At 49.3% G+C, this 21,293-nt stretch overlaps 1 protein-coding gene across 2 annotated transcripts in view; it reads right to left on the reverse strand.

The window, feature by feature from the left end:
* Positions 1 to 423: 423 nt before the first annotated feature.
* Positions 424 to 21,293, reverse strand: part of MGAT5B (alpha-1,6-mannosylglycoprotein 6-beta-N-acetylglucosaminyltransferase B) — a 172,827-nt gene continuing 151,957 nt past the window's right edge. For both annotated transcript variants that reach the window (XM_034790490.1, XM_034790489.1), the window contains 3 exons: positions 6,158 to 6,232; positions 3,504 to 3,778; positions 424 to 1,007 (listed from right to left, as the gene is read on the reverse strand). In XM_034790490.1, the coding sequence (XP_034646381.1) occupies positions 809 to 1,007; positions 3,504 to 3,778; positions 6,158 to 6,232 (549 nt within the window). In that variant the 3' untranslated portion in view covers positions 424 to 808. The remainder of the gene's footprint in view (positions 1,008 to 3,503; positions 3,779 to 6,157; positions 6,233 to 21,293) is intronic.

Here is a 21,293-nt window from a genome sequence, read left to right on the forward strand (position 1 = left end):
CTCCCTTAGAACGTCCCTCTTTGGCCCCAGCTGTGAACGGGTTGATCCCTGCACACTCTGTTCTGGCACGTGACTGCCACAACATCAACACCCCCCTGAGCTACCGCACAGGGACGCTTGTCTCTGGTGCTTGATGTCATGCTCAGAATCCCCCCCCCACACACACACATACACTTCCACGGGACAGGGTTCCCAAGCTCTTACGAGTGCTAGTGGTGGGAATGGAATAAGAGACGTGCTCCCGTTGGCATGTGTAGAACGCCTCCCCCTCCCCCTTCCAAAGGCTGGACGGTGGATTGGACTGATAGACTCGAAGGCATCTTCCTAGATGTGTCTGGCACTGGAGCCTTCCAAGATCTGTCACCCCCACGTAAGTATTTCTAAGGAGATTGTTCCAAATAACTCCTCAGGAAGGACCGGTGGTTGTTTTGCTGCTTTAATTTGATAAAAAATATAAATAAATAAACCAGGACGTTAAAAGAGGATGAAACCCAAACCCAAAGGCTGCTGGTGCCTTGTCCTACTGAAGCGGCTCTGGGCTCCTCTGAAGTCCAGGTGGGCTTGAGTGTGGAAGGAGATGTGTCTCAAGAAAAAAAAATCCAACATGAGCAGATGGTCAGTCCCGGACGTTTGACTGGCAGACAAAACAACCGACAGAGTCCGACATCCAAAGTCTCGACATGAGTTTCCAAGAAGAGGAGGCTGTCCTGTCCTTCTTGGGTATTGCAGAAGCTTTGAGAAAAAGCTACTTGTTGCGTGTGGCATGTCACAACACACGCTCTCCGGACTCTGGGAGCAGGGGGTGGAATCACAAGCAGTCCCTGCACAGAGCCACTTGTCCTTTCCGGTAATCGCGACATGGGCAGAGGCGCCGGTACTTGGTGCTGTAGCCTGCGCAGCTGTACAGCAGGGGTTCCTTCTGGAGGTAGCACTCCTGCACGTTTTCAGCCAGTGCTGGGTAGAGGTGGCTCATCTCTGACTCCGCGCTGTCACAGGCAATGCGAAGCCTGGGAAACAAATACCCCAAATTGAATTTTGCTGTGTCCATCTCTGCACCCGCTCGTCAGTGGGTTTCACGTTGGATCAGAATATGAGTGTAGGGAGGGCTGCTACGTCTCTGGGGGAGATTTTAACACTGTTCTGTTTATAGAACATCCCTGCTTCAAACATCACTGCAGACCTGTCCCTTGCCCACAAGAACACTAAGCTTAAGTGACGTATGATTCGCATAGGAAGTGCTTGGAAACTACATGTGACTACCTGAGCAACCTGAGATCTGTGTGACCCATGCAGCCCAGACGTGAAACCTGTGAGATCACCCCAACCTATGTGTGCAATCCTCATGACCCAACCAAACCCCACATGGAATCCAAGTGACTGGCACAAGGACACATAATAGGCTCTCTGGGCCACACTGCACTTTCAGAGGGCCACGTGCGGCTCCCACTGATTTCAATGGGAGCTGCTCCCATGCATCTGAGAGATTCTAGGCACTTGTGTGATACACATGAGGCGCATGTATCAGATCCTTGTGTGGGTTATTGTGAGAGGAGATTGGTCATAGGACAGGGATAGGCCAGTGGGATGGGACACCCCCCCATCCTGCTGACAGCAAGCTAACAACAGTCTCTGCTCTCAGGCAGTGCCGAGTGGGTGCACCTGCAGAGCATGCCCTACCTGGAGAAAGGCAGCTTAACAAGTGAAGCTGGCCATAGAGCAGCAGGTGAGTTTCCCAAGAGGAGAGGCTGATAGAGACAGCTAGGGAGCCCAGTAGCCACGGGAGCCGCACCTGGCTAGTGACTTGTGCTCGCTTTCCCCCCTGCCTTGTTTAGGGCAGACAGACATTGCAGCCCTGAGTGGTGCTCTGGACGTCTGTTCTTCTCTGGTCCAGCTACAGGACACTGACGGAGCCGCACCAGGGACTGGAGGTAACTGGACTCAGAAAGGACCCTGAGAGTGAGCTCACCACCCCTGGGGAACCACGAGTTTAACCAGGAGGGGAGGTTCCAGAGGGGACCCGGGGCAAGAAACACAAAGAGACAATGGCCAAACCCAGGCTGAGAGCTTCTTGGAGTAGCACTAGAGGGAGAAATGGACTGGATGGGAAGTGAGATTGTCTTGCTTCCTCCAATCTGTAGGTAGAGCTAGAATACTGGGGTCTCCTCTGGTCAGCAGCAGAATGCCCCTGGGTATCTCTGCGTGCCCAATGGCTCTGCCTAATAAACTCCGAGCTGAACTACTGACTCTGAATGAGTGATTTCATTCTGAAGGGGGGCGGGACGGAGCGGAGTGAGTGGAATCTGCGCTCCTGCTCTAATTTATCATATAAAAATGTCACTAGGACTCAAATTGCCTGCCTGACCGGCGTGACAGAAATGGCAATGCCTGCATTTTAATTGTCCACCATGCAGCATGGAATTGGGAGGCAGATTTATGCTCTATTAAAAACTTCACAGCCTGTGTGTTCAAAATGGAGTGTTATAGAGAAAGGTATAAAAGTGTGGGGGGGGAGGGAGGAGAGGGAAAGGTGTCTGAAAACTCCAAGATTTGTTTTGAAGCAGAAGCCCATTCGGCACAATTCATGCAAGTGACACAAATAGAGCAGTCTGTGCATGTCGGGTTGTGTGCAAAGGGCACTGCAATAGACCACAGGGAGGTACAGCCAGGGGAGCTGAGTTTGCAAGACTGCAGAAAGGAGCACTGGGAGAACAGAACAACCTCGCCTTTCAGAAGGTCAATGAGGGAGTGTTGCCTAGCAGTTAGAATAAGGGCTTGCGAGACAGGATACCTGGGTTCTGTTTTTGCTCTGCTACTGGCTTGGTGTGCAGCCTGGGGTGAGCTATGTGGGGTCAGATTCTCCGAGGAGTTCAGCGCCTGGCTGCTTCCATTGTGACATCTGGGGCAAGAATCGCCAAGGAGCTCAGCACCCACCACACCCGCCACATGCTGAGCACTCTCAGAACTTAGCTGAGCCATGTCTGCCCAGTGTGGCACTCTGTCCCCTTCTAGTGCTGACCAGGCCAACTAGCACTTGATGAGCCTGCTATGGTCTCGGCTAAGAAAGGGGCAGCTTTTAGCGTAGACAGTACAGGCTCATGTATAAAGATCCCGAGGTCCCAGGTTTGATCCGTGCTGCCGACAACCCATCCAAGGGGTCAGCATTATGCTTAAATTGGAGATGAGCCTGAGTGAGGCAGCTGATCTTTTCTGACTGTTCTGGCCTTACGTCCTAATTTTCAGAGATGCTTAGCACCCACGGCTGTCACTGAGGTTAGCTGGCCCTGGCCTGTGCAGCTCTGCCAATCAGACCCTTAACCGCTCTGTGCCTCAGTTTACCCATCTGTAATACAGGGATAATAATGTTGCCTTACGATAGAGGAGTGCTTTGAGGCATAAGGAAAGCATTGTAGGGACCCTTACATAGGGGTGCTATAGCAGGGCAATGGATTATTATCACCCCATCATGCAGAGGGGCAAGGCAAAGGTGCGAGAGTCATACTCACTGGAGAAACACGTCCTTCTTGTTGAGAAACTCAAAGAATGTCGGCTCGCAGACCAGCCTGTGCTCCTGACAGGTCTCAGTGCAGGCTTGCCCGGCCTCAGACACCCACACCTGCATGGAGCTCACGGGAGGCCAGACATGGGGGGTGCTGCTGGCGTTGTACGACCACACAAGGTGAGTGGCGTTTGGCGACAGGGTGAATAGGCTTGGAGAGCTTGGCATAGCATGGCCTTTGGGCTTCACTGGCAGAGGAGGAGAAGCTCCAGCACAGAAATCCTAGCAGGGCAGAAAAGGACAGGTCAGAGAGTGCCCCGCGGGACGGAAACGGTTAAACATCAGGCCGGTCTGAAGGGAAACACTTTCTAGGTTGCAGCTGGGGCTAGCTCTGCTGCCTTGGGCTCGGGTCCCTTCCACCAGCTAGAAGGTAACACCCGAGGGCCTCCCCAGGCAGTAGCTAGGGCTGCTGAATATATGATTCAGACTCCATTACTGACTCCTGCCCTGGCCTGGTGGACCTTCCCCGCAGCAGAGAGATCAAAGGGCTCTTCCCGCACTGCCGAGCTTTACGAGCGAAGGATCTTGGATCAGAGGCTGTTTCTGCTCTGGCTCTCCCAGGTTCCAGTGCAACCTCTCGCTAGGAGCCAGCTTACAGGGGGCCCAAGGAGCCCATGCAGCAAGGAAGAATGTTCCCTGGGGAGCCCAGCCTCTAGGGATTTGCTCTGATAGACACCCAAAGCCCTGCTTAGGATCTGGAGCTAAACTAGGGTCTCAGCGATGAGCAGCCCCCTATTTCCCCTGGTTTTTGGGTGGCAGGGCTCCATACAGAGCATCTCTCTTCTTGTCACCAGGATGTACTGATAACTGCAAAGGAACATATCCCTGCAGATACGGAGCGACTTCTCACTCATCTCAGCCCAGACAAGCGGTGTGCAGGGCTGCTAAGGTACCACAACTACAAGCACCACCTCGCTTCCCAGCGTCTGTTCAGGAAAGTCCCAAAGCTGCAGTTGGTGGGTTCCACCAGAGGATTAGGTAGAAACATCCATGGCTCCTGCCAGTACCATGTCGGGCTCCAGCCAGAGCCACTGGTCCTTGACTTTCATGAGTCCTAAATCCCCTCTCAGATTCAGACAGCCACCAATGGTCCCTGGGGCTGTGGGCCCTGTCACTGGCTAGCTGGCTGTGTCCTGAGCCACCAGCGAATACGTATGCCTGACAGCTACGGTTGCCAGGTGTCTGGTTTTTGACTGGAATGCCCAGTCGAAAAGGGACCTGGCGGCTCCGGTCAGCACTGCTGACCGGGCTGCTAAAAGTCCAGTTCGTGGCATAGCAGGGCTAAGGCAGGCTCCCTGCCTGCCCTGGCTCTGTGTGGCTCTTGGAAGCAGCGACATGTCCCTCCAACTCCGGAGCAGCCAGGGGGCTCCGCGTGCTGCCCCCGCCCCAAGTGCCGGCTCCACAGTTCCCATTGGTTGGGAACCATGGCCAATGGGAGCTGCAGGGGCAGCGCCTGTGGGCGGAGGCAGTGTGCAGAGATACCTGGCCGCACCTCCACCTAGGAGCCAGAAGGACATGTCACTGCTTCCAGGAGCTGCCTGAGGTGAGTGTCATCCGGAGCCCGAACCCTGAACCCTCTCCCACTCCTCCAGCCCTGAGCCCCCTCCTGCATCCAAACTCCTGCCTGAAGCCCACACCCCGAACTGCCTCCTGCACCCCAACTCCCTGCCCCAGCCTGGAGCCCCCTCCCACACAAACCCCTCATTTTTGGCCCACCCCAAGCCTGCACCCTCAGCCAGAACCCACATCCATTCCTGCACCCCAACCCTCTGCCCCAGCCCAGTGAAAATGAGCAAGGGTGAGGGACAGCGAGCAAAGGAGGGAGGGGGGATGGAGTGAGCAGGGGCAGGGCCTCAGATAAGGGGTGGGGAAGGGGCGGGGCCTCATGGAAGAAGTGGGGCAGGGCGTGGGGCAGAAGTATTCGGTTTTCAGCAATCAGAAAGTTGGCAACCCTACTGACAGCACACACAATAATCACTGGCTGCAGAGTCATCCAGGGGAGGTCGCTGGTGTTTTCAGACCTTGGGATTAAGATGGGATAGAGATCCTGGAATGCTTTGAATGAAGTGGTTTAGCAGCAACTGCTCCTCTCAGACAGGTCTTGGGCCTTGACCTACACGGTGACAATGCAACTCCCCATGCAGCCCTGCCAAGAGCTCACAGGCTGTGAACCTTGGCAGTGAGGGGATCTCAGAGGGTTCCCCTGAGTCTGCAGGAAAGGGGAGGGGTTCACAGGAGTTTCCTCTCTCCCCCTGTGTTTTGTTCTGGGATTCAGGTTTCACTGAGCTCTATTAGTCTGGTTTAGAATGAAACTACTAACCCTTCCCTGGAATCAGGGGCTGAGGAGACTCACTGCAACCCACCACAACTGTCCCCTGGGTCAATCCAGTCCCCCACAACTCCCTCCCTCCCCAGCCAGGTCACTCCAAACCTCGGGGCCCTGGCTGGCTGAAAAGTGTTGTGACCCTCCGTGTCCCCTTTGAGGAACCTGCAGTTTGTTGCACATCTTTAAATACCGCCTGCTGGCCAGGATGCCTGGCTGGCTGCTTCCCCCAAGAGATGAAGTGGGAAGCCCTGTGGGGTGGGAGAGCGGTCACGGACCTGGTGCTGAATGTAAGCGTGAATCCGCTCCAGCATCCCCTCGCAGGTGTATTCATAGGGTACGTAAGGGTCCACCTGTGGAAAGGAAACAATAGGACATAGTCACAAGCAGGGAAAGACCCCTCCCTTCTCCTTGGCTTAGGGCCCTCAGCTGCCCACCACTTGCAAAGCCAGCTCACGATGCCTGCGGGAGGAGGAAAGTTACTGGGAGCTTGTACTCACAGACCAGTTTTCCTAATGGCTTTTCATGTTTCCTTTCACAGCAAGACCTCCTGAAACCCATTTCCAGGCCCATCTTCACTGGTGGGAGCAGCTAATGTCGGGTGTAAGGTGAGCACACAAGCACCAACCAGTGCTCCAAAGAGACAGCTTGCAGCATTGCTGCCTGCTCTGAAGTCTCCACCGGCCTGACTCCAGAAGCAGCGCGGCTGGCTCCCAGCAGGGGACAGCAGCAGTGTGGATAGGGTTATGCTCCAGTACTAATTAATCCATTCTTAATAATCGTTCACACTTTGCGCTAGAGCCCTGTGGGACCCAGAACTTCTGTTTCCTGGGACGTTCCACAATTGCAATATTTGTTTTAGTTCTGAATCAGAATGAAAAAAAGAATTTCCTGAGAAACAACATTTTCAACATTTTTTTTGTTTTAGGTCAATCAAAACAAAATGTTTCAGTATTGACTGTTTTATATTATTATTATCTAATATAAAATAAAATAAATTTTGGAAAGTCCTTAAAAAACCCAGAACGTTCCGTTCCAATAAGGAGCAGTGCGACCGTATTGAAATTTGTTGAAATCAACATGCTTCCGCAGAAAGTTTAGATGGAGACGAATCAGCAGTTTCTAGCAGGAAAACATCCCACTGGAAAATTGCTGACCGGCTTTATTTTGCACGTCTCTAGCCCCTTCCACCCAAGCATCTTTTTCTGGGAGCGGGGTGCACCATTGGAGCAATCTGCTATCTGAATAGGCCTTGTCTCAAGTCTGCTACCCCGCCAAAGTTTTCTTGGGCACTTTCAGGGATGCTGGTGATCATCATGTTGGACCTGTCAGAAACGCCAACAGACACATGCAGCCATCTGCTACCAGGAGGCATGTGGATGGAGTAGGAATGTGAAAGATGGGAGCCCCAACAACAGACGGGCTCAGCAAAACAAATGGCTCTTCGTGAAACTCCCCCGTTCCTTTCTTTCCCCTCATTCTAGGAGATCAGAGCTCAGAATGTGGCAATTAAGAATCAAAGCAAAGCCTGGAGATTACACGTATGTGGAGGCCTCCCTACTCTCAGCAAAAGCCCCTAACCTTGGACAAAGCCTATGCTCTTTCAGAAGAGTGTGTACGGCTCCGAGCATAGTCTTGAACAAAAGATGTTGCGGATGGGAGCTTTTGAAGAGCTGATTAGTAATCAATAGCAGCATAATGGATTCCTAAGTTTTGTGACACTGTAACGGTGACTGCTGCCTATCAGACTGATCTTAACGATCTCATGCTACCTTGTGCTCCCCTACTGTCTGTCTGGTGTACCCGCCTGTTGTCTCTTAGCATATACTTAGGCAGTAAGCATTTTTGGGTCAGACTGACTTTTTGTCATATGTATGTATGTACAGCATATGTATGTACAGGCTCCAGGTGCTACCACAACCACCATTACAATATTTGGAGCTGCTCAAAGTTTGTGTCACAAAAATGGCCTTGATAAAGAAACAAAAAGACTGTCGACATTATCAAGATGTGCCATTGGTGTGTTTACCAAAACTTGCATTTTCTTACTGAAAACTGGGTTTTCAAACAGTTTGGGTTAAACACAGGATGGAAGACGTCCTGGGACGTGGGCTCATCTCAAACACTGCTCGGGTGCAAAAGTACCAGCAGGCTTCTCAAATGATCTGAAGAGCACATAAAAGTCTGGCTAGAAGACGAAACCTTTAAAGAGCCACCAAGAGCTGGATAGCCACGAGGAGAGAGACCCGGGTGCCAGCATTACAGAGCATAGGGCCTGGCCTATATGGGAGAGTGCTAACCTTGTAAGAAGGGGGACTAGGGAGACTGGGATATTCCCAGGATTGTAAGAGCAGAGTGACTGGAAAGACCGAGATCTTTAGAGCATTACATAGCACAGCAATGCTGCTATATAGTAAAATACAGGAAACTTGGGGCAATGGGGTGACACGTGAGCTTAGAAAGGAAAGTGCATTCCCTGGACCAGTACCTCCACATTAATCCAGACCTGCAATAACTGACATATTCTGTTATATTAGCACCACCCCCATCCAAACACCGTTGGCCACGTTTTTTTAAAGTGGGTGACAGGTGCTCAAGAACTTGGGCCTGTTTGGGTCCAATGGGTGTGCATAGAAATGTTGCCAGTTATCTGTGTTGTACATGGAATGAGTCTGGCAGGTCTCAGCCCAGTTCCTAGTGCACTGTGTCTATGTGACAAAAACCACCACAGCCGTCAGCACTAATCCAACACCTTTGCGGGCAGTCTGAGCAGGGCGGCTAAGGATTCCCTGGGCCTGGAGTCTAAAGCCATCCAGCAGTACGGGTGGTTCGCCTGCAGGTCCCACGTGAAGCACATTGACATGGATCAGAGCGGAGAAACTTGCATGGCTGCTGTCCATGCCACGTAGGACTTCCAGCTCCAATGCTGTCAATGCAGCATCTCTCCCCAGCAGTAAATTCACAGGAAAACAATTCAATCTCATTTCCCTAGCACTGAATAGGGGCTGCACCTCAACAAAATGATCCCCTGCAGCGGCCTAGCACAAAGTGTTGGGGATGGGGGGAAATCCATGGAAACATTGAAACAATTTCAGATGCATTCAAATGCCATCCACCCCCACTGCAGCCTGAGACACCATCAGGTACATCCCTGTCCTTTCTTAAAGGGTCTGTCAGCTCAGGGTGCTCAGCGCCTCATGGAACAGGACCCCCCGTCAATGTCAATTCAGGGTGCTCGGGGCCTTTCAGGAATTTTAGCCCAGTCTTTTTATTGCTACTGGCAAATATTCTGGGCAGGACCCTGCCCTCTCCATCATCGATGCCCGGAGGAGTTGGGGATACAGGGAGACTATTCTCTACTGCAGTGGTTTTCTACCTTTTTTTCATTTGCAGACCCTTCAAAAATGTTGAATGGAGGTGCAGCCCCCTTTGGAAATCTTAGACAGTCTTTGGATCCCCAAGGGTGTGCGGACCACGGGTTCAAAACCACTGCTCTATGGTAATGACCACCTTTCACAGACTCCTTAGACATATTTCAGAGTAGCAGCCGTGTTAGTCTGTATCCGCAAAAAGAACAGGAGTACTTGTGGCACCTTAGAGACTAACAAATTTATTTGAGCATAAGCTTTCGTGGGCTACAGCCCACTTCTTCGGATGCAACCCACGAAAACTTATGCTCAAATAAATTTATTAGTCTCTAAGGTGCCACAAGTACTCCTGTTCTTTTTGCNTATATTCTAGAAATTTTTGATACTATTAGAGGGCTTGAAGCCATCTTGAAGGTTTGAGTTTGTAGATGTACATTTAATCAACTATTTATAGTAATGACAAGTACAAAACCAGCAAACCTGACTAAAAAAAAATCAAGTAACAACTATGAAAACAAACCAAATTAAATTCCTGAAAAATTAAAGGAAAACTCTTTAAAAAAATTAAATATGTACTTACTTCGTACTTGTTTAATAATAGGTTTCATAGGTTCAAGCCAAATCTGGAAGTGAGACAAAAGTTAAAAATTAATATCCATACTCTAATGCTACATAAATGTTGTAAGGTTTCAGAGTAGCAGCCGTGTTAGTCTATATCTGCAAAAAGAACAGGAGTACTTGTGGCACCTTAGAGACTAATAAATTTATTTGAGCATAAGTTTTCGTGGGTTGCATCCGAAGAAGTGGGCTGTAGCCCACGAAAGCTTATGCTCAAATAAATTTGTTAGTCTCTAAGGTGCCACAAGTACTCCTGTTCTTTTTCCTTAGACATAGTTTGAAGATGCCCAGGAGTCTGCAGACCACAGGTTGAAAAACCACTGCTCTACTGCATAGGCCACAGAGCAGGATCTCCACCTAGGGTTCAAGACAGCTCTAGGGACAAGCCAGTGTGCTAGGCACAGCACCATGGCCTGAGGGGGTATGATCTGCCAGCTAGGGACTGGGCTCAACCCATTATTAAATAATGTTTTGTAGTCAACTCTCCAGACCGGCAGCAGCTGAGCGCTGCCCTGCAAAGAAACCCACAGTGTGACGTTATTGACGTGAACTGTGACCGTAGAGATCATTGTTGCAACCAAGGTCCTGTAGTGGCACCAAATCTTGTACAAAGGAGGTCAAGTAAGGTGTCTATAAAAAGGTTATGATTTGCTGGTTATGATTATGCTATCTGTATGCATGTATCATTTTTGTATTTAAAGTATTGGCTCTGTACTGTCTGTATTTAAACTTGTGCTATGCTTCGGGATGACACCCCAGACAATTTGGCATCAGCACTGCCTAGCCTGCTTGATGGCTCATTTAAGACTATCAGCCACACAACTGACCCATGAGAGAAGGCAGATACACCTTATGACTCAGCAAGGCAGGCAGGGACATGCCTATGGAGAGAACTCTCAGGTTTCCAAGCCATGTGCAGGGCAGCTTGTGTGTGAAACAAAAGAAGCACAGGCCACATGGCAAGAGACTATAAAAGGCAGCTTCATCTTCTCCATCCTCTCTATCTTCGTTACAGTGGCATAGTCGGCGAAGCGGCCTCTGGCGGCGGGGCCGGCTCCAGGCACCAGCCCAGCAAGCTTGTGCTTGGGGCGGCACCTGGAGGGGGGGCGGCGCGGCGCTCTGGCTCCGGCCACCGGGGTGAATGGAGCCACAGTGGGCTCGCCACCCTCCCCCGGTGCTCTGGCCGCCGGGGAGAGCGGGGCCGCGACTGGGCTCGCCGCCCTCCCCGCGGCGCTCTGGCCGCTGGGGAGAGTGGAGCCACAGCAGGCTTGCCGCCCTTCCCCGGCGCGCTGGCCGCCGGTGAGAGCAGAGCCCCGGCCGGGCTCGCCGTCCTCCTCCCAGCGCTCTGGCCGCCGGGGAGAACGGAGCCCTGGCCAGGCTCTCCGCCCTCCTCCCGGCGCTCCGGCCACCAGCGGAGCCGCGGCAGGCTCAGCGCCCTCCCCCGGGCGCTCCGGCCGGTTGGGGAGAGCGGCCTGCGGCCGGGCTCGGTGCCCTCTCCTGCTGCGCTGGAGGGGCGGGCGGGGGGCCGGGGAAGGCTTTTTTGCCTGGGGCGGCAAAAAAGCCAGAGCTGGCCCTGTCTAGCAGGACACTACTGAGAGTATCAATTCAGGACAAATTGCTTAGAGTAGGGTAGTCACAGCCCAAGGCTGGGGATCTGTACGGGGAGATTTTGGCAAACCAGTAAAGTGTCTGAAACCACTATGGCTTATTGTTAAAGCAACCTATTAAGCAGTCTCAGCTTGACCAAGGCAGGAGGGGAGGGCATTTGGGGTGCCACAGAAAGGGCAGCTTGACCCCGCGTCCTTCCTGATAAGAATTGTGTTGAAATTGCTGATACATGCATTTTAAAAGAGCAGGATGTGCCCCAGGAATGTCTATTGGGGTCTCAAGGCTGCAAACTCTGGAAAAACCCACACCTGGTTAATCAATAATCAGAAGGAACCTCTTGCTTGACCATTGAAACTGCTTACTTAACAAGTTTTCTTTAAGGGACATGTCACTCTATTACTAATGTATAAATAAGGGGGAAAAGTTTGAGGTAGTTGGACTCATTTGGGGACTCTTTTGGACTCTTTTTGGACTTACCCCCTGGATACATCTTGTGGTCCCCACCGACAGACGGAAGATTTGGCCACCAGAAACCTGCCGCTGTGTCACTTGAGAGCCACACTCAGCTTTGGTCATTATCAAGGGTTGGGGGTGTTTTACTAACCTGTTGCGGACGTGTGTAAATGCTTGAGACTAAGTAAAGTTTAGCTTTAAGTGAAAGCACTCTTGTGTTGTCCTGTTTGTGCCAGCCATCTGTCGGTCGGAAGGCCGTGTCTCCCCTGATTTATTTCCTGATACCACCTCGCACAGAGTAAAAGTTACCAAGAGCTTTGGGTTGAAAGAACCCCAGGTAACAGGTAAGGCACGCCAAACCAGCCAAACAGAGAGGACTTCGGTTTTACCTCACTGGCTAACCAGAAATCATACAAGCAACTCCCTCAGATACTCCGGTTCCCTTGTATCACCACCAGCACCACTCCTTATGGGGATGAATGGTTATGAAAACCAATATCCCAGTAAAAGAAAAAAGGTTCCCCTGATTCCAAAGACCAAGTCCCAGACCCACAAATCATGCTGTTGCCAATCCTTTAGAATCTAAAATCTAAAGGTTTCTTCATATAAAGAAAGAAAGATAGATGAGAGCTAAAATTGGTCAAAGTAATCAATTACATACAGCAATGGCAAAGTTCTTGCTTCAGGCTTGTAGCAGTGATGGAATGAACTGCAGGCTCAAATCAAGTCTCTGGAGTACATCCACAGCTTGGATGGGTCATTCAGTCCTTTGTTCAGAGCTTCAGTGTAGCAACGTTCCTCCAGAGGTAAGAAGCAGGATTGAAGACAAAATGGAGAAGATGAAGCTGCCTTTTATACAGCTGCCATTCAACCTGTGCTTCTTTTGTTTCACACACAAGCTGCCCAGCACATGGCTTGGAAACCTGAGAGTTCTCTCCAGGGGCATGTCCCTGCCTGCCTTGCTGAGTCATAAGGTGTATCTGCCTTCTCTCAATGGGTCAGTTGTATGGCTGATGGTCCTTAAGGGGCCATCAAGCAGGCTAGGCAGTGCTGATGCCAAACTGCCAGGGGGTGTCAGCCAGAAGCATAGCACAAGTTTGAAATACAGACAGTACAGAGCCAATACTTATAACTTTAAATACAAAAATGATACATGCATACAGATAGCATAATCATAACCAGCAAACCATAACCTTTTCATAGACACCTTACTTGACCTCCTTTGTACAAGATTTGGTGCCACTACAGGACTTTGGTTGCAACAATGATCTCTGCGGTCACAGTTCATGTCAATAACGTCACACACAGCAGGAAATTTCAACAGGAAACAAGGCCCACTGCCAATAAAGTATTCAATCCGACCTAGAGACTCCGAGCCCATCCAGCCCACTCACCTGCCATCTCCCAATACAAACGCCTCCTCCAGCAGCCAGGCTAGCACTGTGTAGGGACAGGGTTTCCTGCTGAGTTAGTGACCAGGGCTAAGTGGGACAGAACTCCTGAAGGTAATAATCCATTGATGGCAGAGCTAAGCTTGATGGGTCCAGGTCTGGTGTTGGGGTCAAGAGCAGAGTCTAGCAGCAGGAACTCTGATTGGCTCTGTTCTCCAGACCATTGCAGACATGCTTCATTATAGGATCCAGTGTGCCATTAGTGCTGATGAGGAAGGGATTAAGGCAGTAGGTGGGACGCAGAGAGAGACACAAAGGAGCACCAGTGAAACATCTCAAAAGGTGAATAATCTTTGCGTCTTGTTTCCAGTTTTGCAGGCAATACATCATTTCCCCTCTGCTCCCCCCGCCCCTTCACCAAGCCCCAGAGGGGAAAAATGCCTAATGGAGTCTCAATGGATATTTAACATTTGGAGCTTAAGCTTTATTGCACCACAAAAGACACGCTGTATGTAAAACAGGGCCTCTGCTGAGACCGATTAGCATTTAAATGGAAGCTATGATTAGCTATAAAAGTGAGCAGGGCTAAAGAAATAGCGGGTGGGAGAGAGCAGGAGGCTCTAGACATTAGGGCACACGGGAATAAAGGGTTTGCCGTGCAACTTTGGAATGAGACCAGGCGCCATGAAATTACTGAACAACGATAGCCCGGCAGCTGGCACCTTGCCCGCCTCGCCGTGATTAATGCAGTCAACAGCACAGACACTTGAACCTGCTTTGCTGAACTTCCCATATTGCATTGAATCCCACTTTGTCCCACTGAGTCACTTTTCTCATTATCCCTCAGTTCTTCATCTGCTGTGGCTTGCGGTTTGACATCTTCCTGTTTGTTTTCTGGCCCTGATTAGCATGGCCCTAAACCCCACCAGCCCCCACAGCAGCTTGGCCTGTCTCTGCCTAAAATCCAAAGGGACGGCATCTAATAGTTATCATTAGCGGCAGATGATGCATGACAGAACACATTGATGGAGAAGTCACAGATGCGCAGCGCATCATGTTGCACCATCCCCTGGGATGTCCCAGAGGTCACCAAGGCGCTGGGCCTAGGAATGACTACAATAAAGCATGGCTTTATATTTTAACTGGGAGCAGACTAATGGATGAGAGAAGTGGCGGTCTCTTGTGGAGAGGAAGGGACAGGAAGAATGGGGTCCCATTGGCTCTCAAATGAGGTCACAGTGGTGCTGAGAGGCTCCATGCTTCGTGCTGATGGAAATATTTCTTTTGAAACATTTTTTTAATGAAACATTTTCATTTTCCTTAAAAACGGTCAGAAACCATTTCCCAACAAGCTCCACCCATACTCTGGCCAAGAGCCATCTTCCTAAGACCCCCGGCCCCCAGACCATAAGCAGCCTGTGTTTTAAAGCCATCTCTGCAATTTTTTACTTTCTCTGGTTTGTGACGCTTTCACCTGGACCTGGAAAGATCATTTCTCTCTCTGCTGATATTCAGTGGTATATGCGGTGGCAGAGTATGTTTTTTCTTTACAATGTTCAATGGTGGTTAGAGCTGGTGAAAGGTGCCACAGCCCAGGAGCAGGAGGGCCTCTATCTACATGTGCCAAGTTGGAGGCAGCATCAGCTTCCCCTGTACCCTCCTCTGCCAATGTGCCTCAACCCTGACTTAGAGGAAGCTCCTCTAGGAGCAAGAAGGAAGTTCAGTCTTCATGGTCAGTTTAGCCCTTTGTCTCTCTGGGGGAGATGACCAATTTAAGTGCCGTTTTGGAGTGGACATTTTGTGACAAAGACAGGTGCCTCATATGAATGGGGCTGTGACCCACCAAACATTCATTTCACCCAGGCCGCTGAACAGGTCAGTTATTACTGATCTGGGGCCAGGTTTGAATGGGTGATCCAGAGATTTAAATAAAAAGACTCTCCTCTCCCATTACTGATTCTCTGAACAAGCCAGTGCCCTTGTTTGGTGATTCTGATGGAGTGGAAGCAAACTTTGCTTTAGTCTTGTTCATACTCCACCCAGCACAATAGCAATGGTGCCTAGAAACTACAGTGACAGGCACACTGTAGCAAACATCATTCTGAGATGTATTAGCAGGAGTGTTGTAAGCAAGACACGAGAAGTAATTCTGCCGCTCTACTCCACGCTGATTAGGTCTCAGCTGGAGTATCGTGTCCAGTTCTGGGCACCATATTTCAGGAAATATGTGGATAGGTTGGAGAAAGTCCAGAAAAGAGCAACAAAAATGATTAAAGGTCTAAAAAACATGACCTTTAAGGGAAGATTGAAAAAACTGGGTTTGTTTAGTCTGGAGAAGAGAAGACTGAGAGGGGATATGATAATAGTTTTCAAGTACATAAAAGGTTGATACAAGGAGAAGGGAGAAAAATTGTTCTCCTTAACCTCTGAGGATAGGACAAGAAACAATGGGCTTAAATTGTAGCAAGTGTGGTTTAGGTTGGACATTAGGAGAAACTTACTGTCAGGGCAGGTAAGCACTCAAACAAATTACCTAGGGAGATTGTGGAATCTCCATCATTGGAGGTTTTAAAAGCAGGTTAGACAAATACCTGTCAGGGAAGGTCTAGATAATACTTAGTCCTGCCATGAGTGCAGGGGACTGGACTAGATGACCTCCTGAGATCCCTTCCAGTTCTATGATTCTATGATTAGGGATAGATAGATAGATAGATAGATAGATAGATAGATAGATAGATAGATAGATAGATAGATNGATAGATAGATAGATAGATAGATAGATAGATAGATAGATAGATAGATAGATAGATAGATAGATCATTAGAGTAATGGAGATGGGAATTAACAAGTTAGGGATGGCCCAGGTAATTCAAAAGCTGTGGAACAAAGAGATTCCATGAGTCAATTCTCTCCGACTATGCATACCTAATCCTAATAAGCAGAAAACATTCAGCCACCTAGATTTTGGGTCTTTGTAGTCAGTCTAATACCAAGGGCTGTGAAGCAGGAAGAGGCTTTTGGCAGAGTGTGGATGCTGGGATGAAGCAAATGTATTTTCAGCAGCTCTGAGTCGGTGTGATTTCTGACACACCGCCCCCGTATTCTGTCTGCTATTTATACACAGCATTCAGCTTCTTCTCTCTGGATAGGCACTATCATTTAAATGAATGGCATATTTTTATCATGGATTATGAAACACTGCTGTCCTTATGGAGGATTCTTTCTACTTCCACTTTTAATCAGTAGAGTATTGGCAGAGGATTGATGTAGAGCCATTCCTGTTTCCTTGAACAGTTACTCTCACATCCTGAAATTTACAACTACCCACTCGAAAATCACAGCCACTGCCCGAAACTTACAACTGTCCACCACTTATGTTAATGTATTTCTTGCTTTGTGCACAAGTACCCTAATCGCAGTTCTCTCTCTCATAACCTTTCTTTAATGGTTGCTCAGATACTACAGTGATGAGGATAGATAGATTCATTCTTCACACATGGGTGATGCTGCTTGCTAACTCCCTTGTAGGGTAGGCAATGATGAGCAACACTGCAACTCTTACAATGCTGCAAACTTATTCCTGGAAGGACGTACTTCCTGGAAGGAACTTTCAGCCCTGGACATTCTGATTTTCTGGAGCTCATAGGCCATTCCTGACTGTGACCTAAATAGCATCCCACTGCCAGAGGGCTAGAAGCTGCCTGGTAACTAGCAGTGAGTCTCAGCTGGCCTGACCAGCTTAGTGTATCATCCCAACTCACTGTTGTCATAATCTGTATCTAAATGGTGTCATGTAAAGTGTCTTATGCGAACTGGTAATGCACGGGTCATTAATACTATGGTGTGGTGCATATGTAGGGGTGATATATGAAAAATTATAAATATGTGCTGGAAATATGTTCTTAAAATGTGGTTGGCAGGAAAGGCTTAAATCCCCCCACTCTAGACAAAGGAATGTGGTGTCCCCGCTGCTTGAATGTGCCTCCAGTGTAGGTTGAGCAAAGACACACAATAAAGGTACATTTACATAAAAGGTAAACAAAGCCACCAAACGAGGGAGTGGGGGAGATAACCACTTAACTATCTCGACTGCAAAAATTAACATGGCATCATTTCCCTGCTGGACACGGCAAGCTGAGCCCCCCGGAGGGCTTCCTGATGTTGAAAACAAAGATAAACTTTGATGATATAAGCACGGAGAAAAAAGTTATTTTGGTCTCCTTCAGCTGAAGAGAAAAAAAAAAAACCTAGCGCTTCGAGCTCTGTGTTAGATCCTGGCTAAGAACTGGCCAGCCATGCTGGAAAAGCAACTGGGGTGAGAAAACTACTTGGAACAAAACACTCTAGTTTGTTAAGGTAGGTTTTAGTCTTAGAAGCACATTTTTATCTTTATTTGTTTGTAACCATTTCTATCCCAATTCCTTCTATTTGGTATCACTTCAATAGCTGTTCTTTCTTAATAAAGGTAATCTTGTTTTATCACACAACCATCTCAGAGTAGTGTTTCAAACTGAAAGGTAAAATCCTCAGTCTCTTTAAAGGAGCAACAAAGCAGGCTGCTGGTGTGTCAGAGCTCTGAGCTAAAGTGCACAGCACAGAAGCACCCAAGGTTATAGGGCAGGCAGTGACACAACCCCTTATTGGTCTGGGTGAACCCCCAAAGCATCACACTGACCCAGTCTTCCAGAGGGGTATTGCCTCAGTGGGTAAAAATGGGATGGCGGGGGAGATGCAGCAGGGTACTTGTGCAGTAATCCTCCCCTGGCTCAGATGCATCTCTCCAGAGCTGGACTCACCTACAGTAAATAGGTTCTAAACTAAGAGACGCCTACATTATTTTTTTCTGAAAATGCTGTTCCTTCATTTCACCAACAGTAAATCTCAGAATTATTTGTCTCCTTTTGAAGTACTTATCAAACCAAAACTCAAAAGGCTCAGCCTGGAGAGAAGATACCTCTAAGCAACTTCCTGCCATAAATATCTCAGCGAGACTGGAAATTACACCCATTATATCTAATTACAGGTGTGCGCGGTAATCAGTTTCGACATAATGACAGGCGCTGATCCTGCCTATGAATTATTGAGCTTGCCCTGGTTTGACTTGAGAACTTGGATAAAAGGATTTGATGGGCGCTTCTGAGAGTTTTTAAATAGTAGTTCCTTTCTCAGAGCAAATTGCAATTGTCTGTTTCACTCTCTACCGGCAGAATGCTGTGAATTGTTCTCTATTTTGCCTAACACAGATTTAAGGGGAGGCAGATTTTTTCCCCCCTTTTAATCCTGGTAGTGCCAAGGAAGTTCAGTTTATTCCTATTAATTATTTGTATTACGGCAGCACCAGAGATGCCCCCAACAAGATCAGGGCCTCGTTGTGTGAGTCACTGTATAGACAGTCCCTGCCTCCAAAATCTCAGAACCTAAAAGAGAGGTTGTAACAGGTGGATGAAGCAAGCCTGTGGTAGTTTAGGGGCAGGGAGAAGGTGGGTAACACATTATCCCGCTCCTTTTTCATGTATCCTCAGTAAGGTATTGAGAAGGGTAACGGATTATTAATGGGATACAGAACCTTTCCCTTGTACTGTAGGTTGATAGTTGGAATCTGTCCAGGCTAATTCTGGCTAGTTGTTTGGTGGTCTTGTTAAGGGAGTTGGATAGTTTTTCATCCCAGATCTCAGTGACAACTGTCCACATCACACACAAAAAAATCACCATGGGAACTAAATGGTACCTTTGGTGTCAGTCCCCACCAAGAGGCAAAGGCTTAAAAGGGCCTGGAGGTGGTTCCTCTGTATCAGAACTGCAGCACAGTGTTCAGGCTAGCTGGCCCTGCAGCGGCCAGCACAGTATGCTTGCTGCAATCGGTGCAGCAGGAATTCTCGTTGATTTCCTCCTGGGGATCTCAGATGCTGCATGGTTCCTCCATGCCCCACGAGGGCACAATTTAGCCCTAAGTCTCTACTCCAGACAGCAGGGAGGGGAAGGAAAGTGATACACCAAAGCTGACTCAGCCTAAGTGGACAGGAGGTCACAATGAACGTGACTGTGAACCTGTTGGCTAACCCTGCCCTTCCTACACTTCAGCGAGCCTAGTCGAAGGCTATGGGACTACAAGGGTGTAACTTGAGGCAGAATCTGGCCCAATGAGGGCTGTACCTAGAGTCTTCTCCTCCTTCACTGAGAACCTGTCACTCTCGTGGCAGCCAATGTTCCTGTTGTCACCAACAGCATGGCTGTCAACAGGATTCCAGGCCTGTCAGATATTAATTAAACAATTATCTTCAAGAAATTGGCACTCTGCTGCGGTCCCAGCCACACAATCAGAATTAGAAGCAGAAGGGGAAAAAAAGACAGGGAGCGAGTGCAAACAAGCCCGCAGAAAGATGGATAACATACGGGACACCAGAGCTGGTGTGGAGGGGATGAGTGTTTCGATCACAGAGTTAAGCGTGAGCATAGAAGATGTGGTGGCGATGGGAGAAGGAGGAGGTGGGCATGTGAGCAGCGGCGATGGTGAACAATCAGAACAGCAGTAGGAGAGGAAGAAATGCGATGGGCAGGGAAACACTGCCCTCACAGAACATCTCTCCCCAGGGGTGAAAGTAACTTTAAGGACTTATCAGCACTCCGGAGTCCTGAGCAGGGCGTGGCCTCAACCAGAAGAGGCGTGGCCTCAACCAGAAGAGGAGGGCCTTTCAAGATTTAAAGGCCCTGGGGCTCCAACTCTGGCTTGGAACCCCAGGGCCTTTAAATCACCCCGGAGCTACCAGCTGCAGAGGCTCCCCACAGTGGCAGGAGCTCAATGCCCTTTAAATCCCCACGGGAGCGTTGCCACTGCTACCCCAGGGTGGCAGGGCTCGGTGGGGATTTAAAGGGCCTGGAGCTCCTGCCACTGTGGGGAGCCCTGGGCCCTTTAAATCCCTGCCCAAGCCTGGCTGCCAGAGCCCCAGGGCTAGGATGACCAGATGTCCTGATTTTATAGGGACAGTCCCGATTCTGGAGTCTTTTTCTTATATAGGCTCCTATTACCCCCCACCCTCTATCCCGATTTTTCACATTTGCTGTCTGGTCAGCCTACCCGGGGCTCTGGCGGTGATTTAAAGGGCCTGGGGCTCCCCGCAGGGGCCGGAGCTCTGGGCCCTTTAAATCACTGCTGGAGAAGCCGGTCCAGTCCCGCAGGGTGTAGTTTCACCTCTGTCTCTACCCCAGTCCAGGCCTTGCTTCCCACTGCCAGGCCGGGAACAGATGGTGAAGTGTTAACAGAAGAGGCATCAAAAATCACCAGCAAGAGTTACTGTGACAGGGGGCAGGAGAGGCTAAGGAAGGAATAAGATTTCTTAGCTCTGCTTGGGATGAGATGCAAATCTGCTCAGCCATAAAGAAGGATGAGGATGAAGAGAGAAGACAGAGACCTGAGTGTAGCAGAGAGAGCCTAGAGCATTAGGCCTGCTGCAAGACGTGAGGCCTGAACTGTGAACCAAAGTCAGGGCATGTATTAAAGCAAATGCCTGTAAGTTCAGTGTCTTGGTACCGGTACTGCTGGCACTGCTAAAACGCACCGAATATGTAAACACATTCCAGCAGGCTCGCACAAGCACACCCCAACCTAGCACAAGATAAGATGGTTTGACAGAAGTGATGAACAGAGATATTTTGTCAGAAACATCAGGAGTAAAGTATCCAGACAGAAGTGGTGAATAGGAATATTTTGTCTGAAACAACAGGAGAAAGGAATGAGCAAACATGCCATGAAACACGGAAGCTGGCACGTCGGTTGTTTAGCCCAGATTGTTTGTCTCAGTGTATAAATCTTGGGATACCTCGCCTTAAACCTTTGTCCGGCCTAAGGGGCAGCAGAAAGACCTGCTGCTGACTGAGCTGGTCCATTGTGACGGGCATACATGTTTTAGTATACCTATAACCACTGGGCAGGGGTGCTAATACAGTGCTTAGTCGACAATAAACCCAGCTGAGCACCT

The sequence above is a fragment of the Trachemys scripta genome, chromosome 14, assembly GCF_013100865.1.
Source record: "Trachemys scripta elegans isolate TJP31775 chromosome 14, CAS_Tse_1.0, whole genome shotgun sequence".
In the NCBI taxonomy this organism is placed as follows: Eukaryota; Metazoa; Chordata; order Testudines; family Emydidae; genus Trachemys; species Trachemys scripta.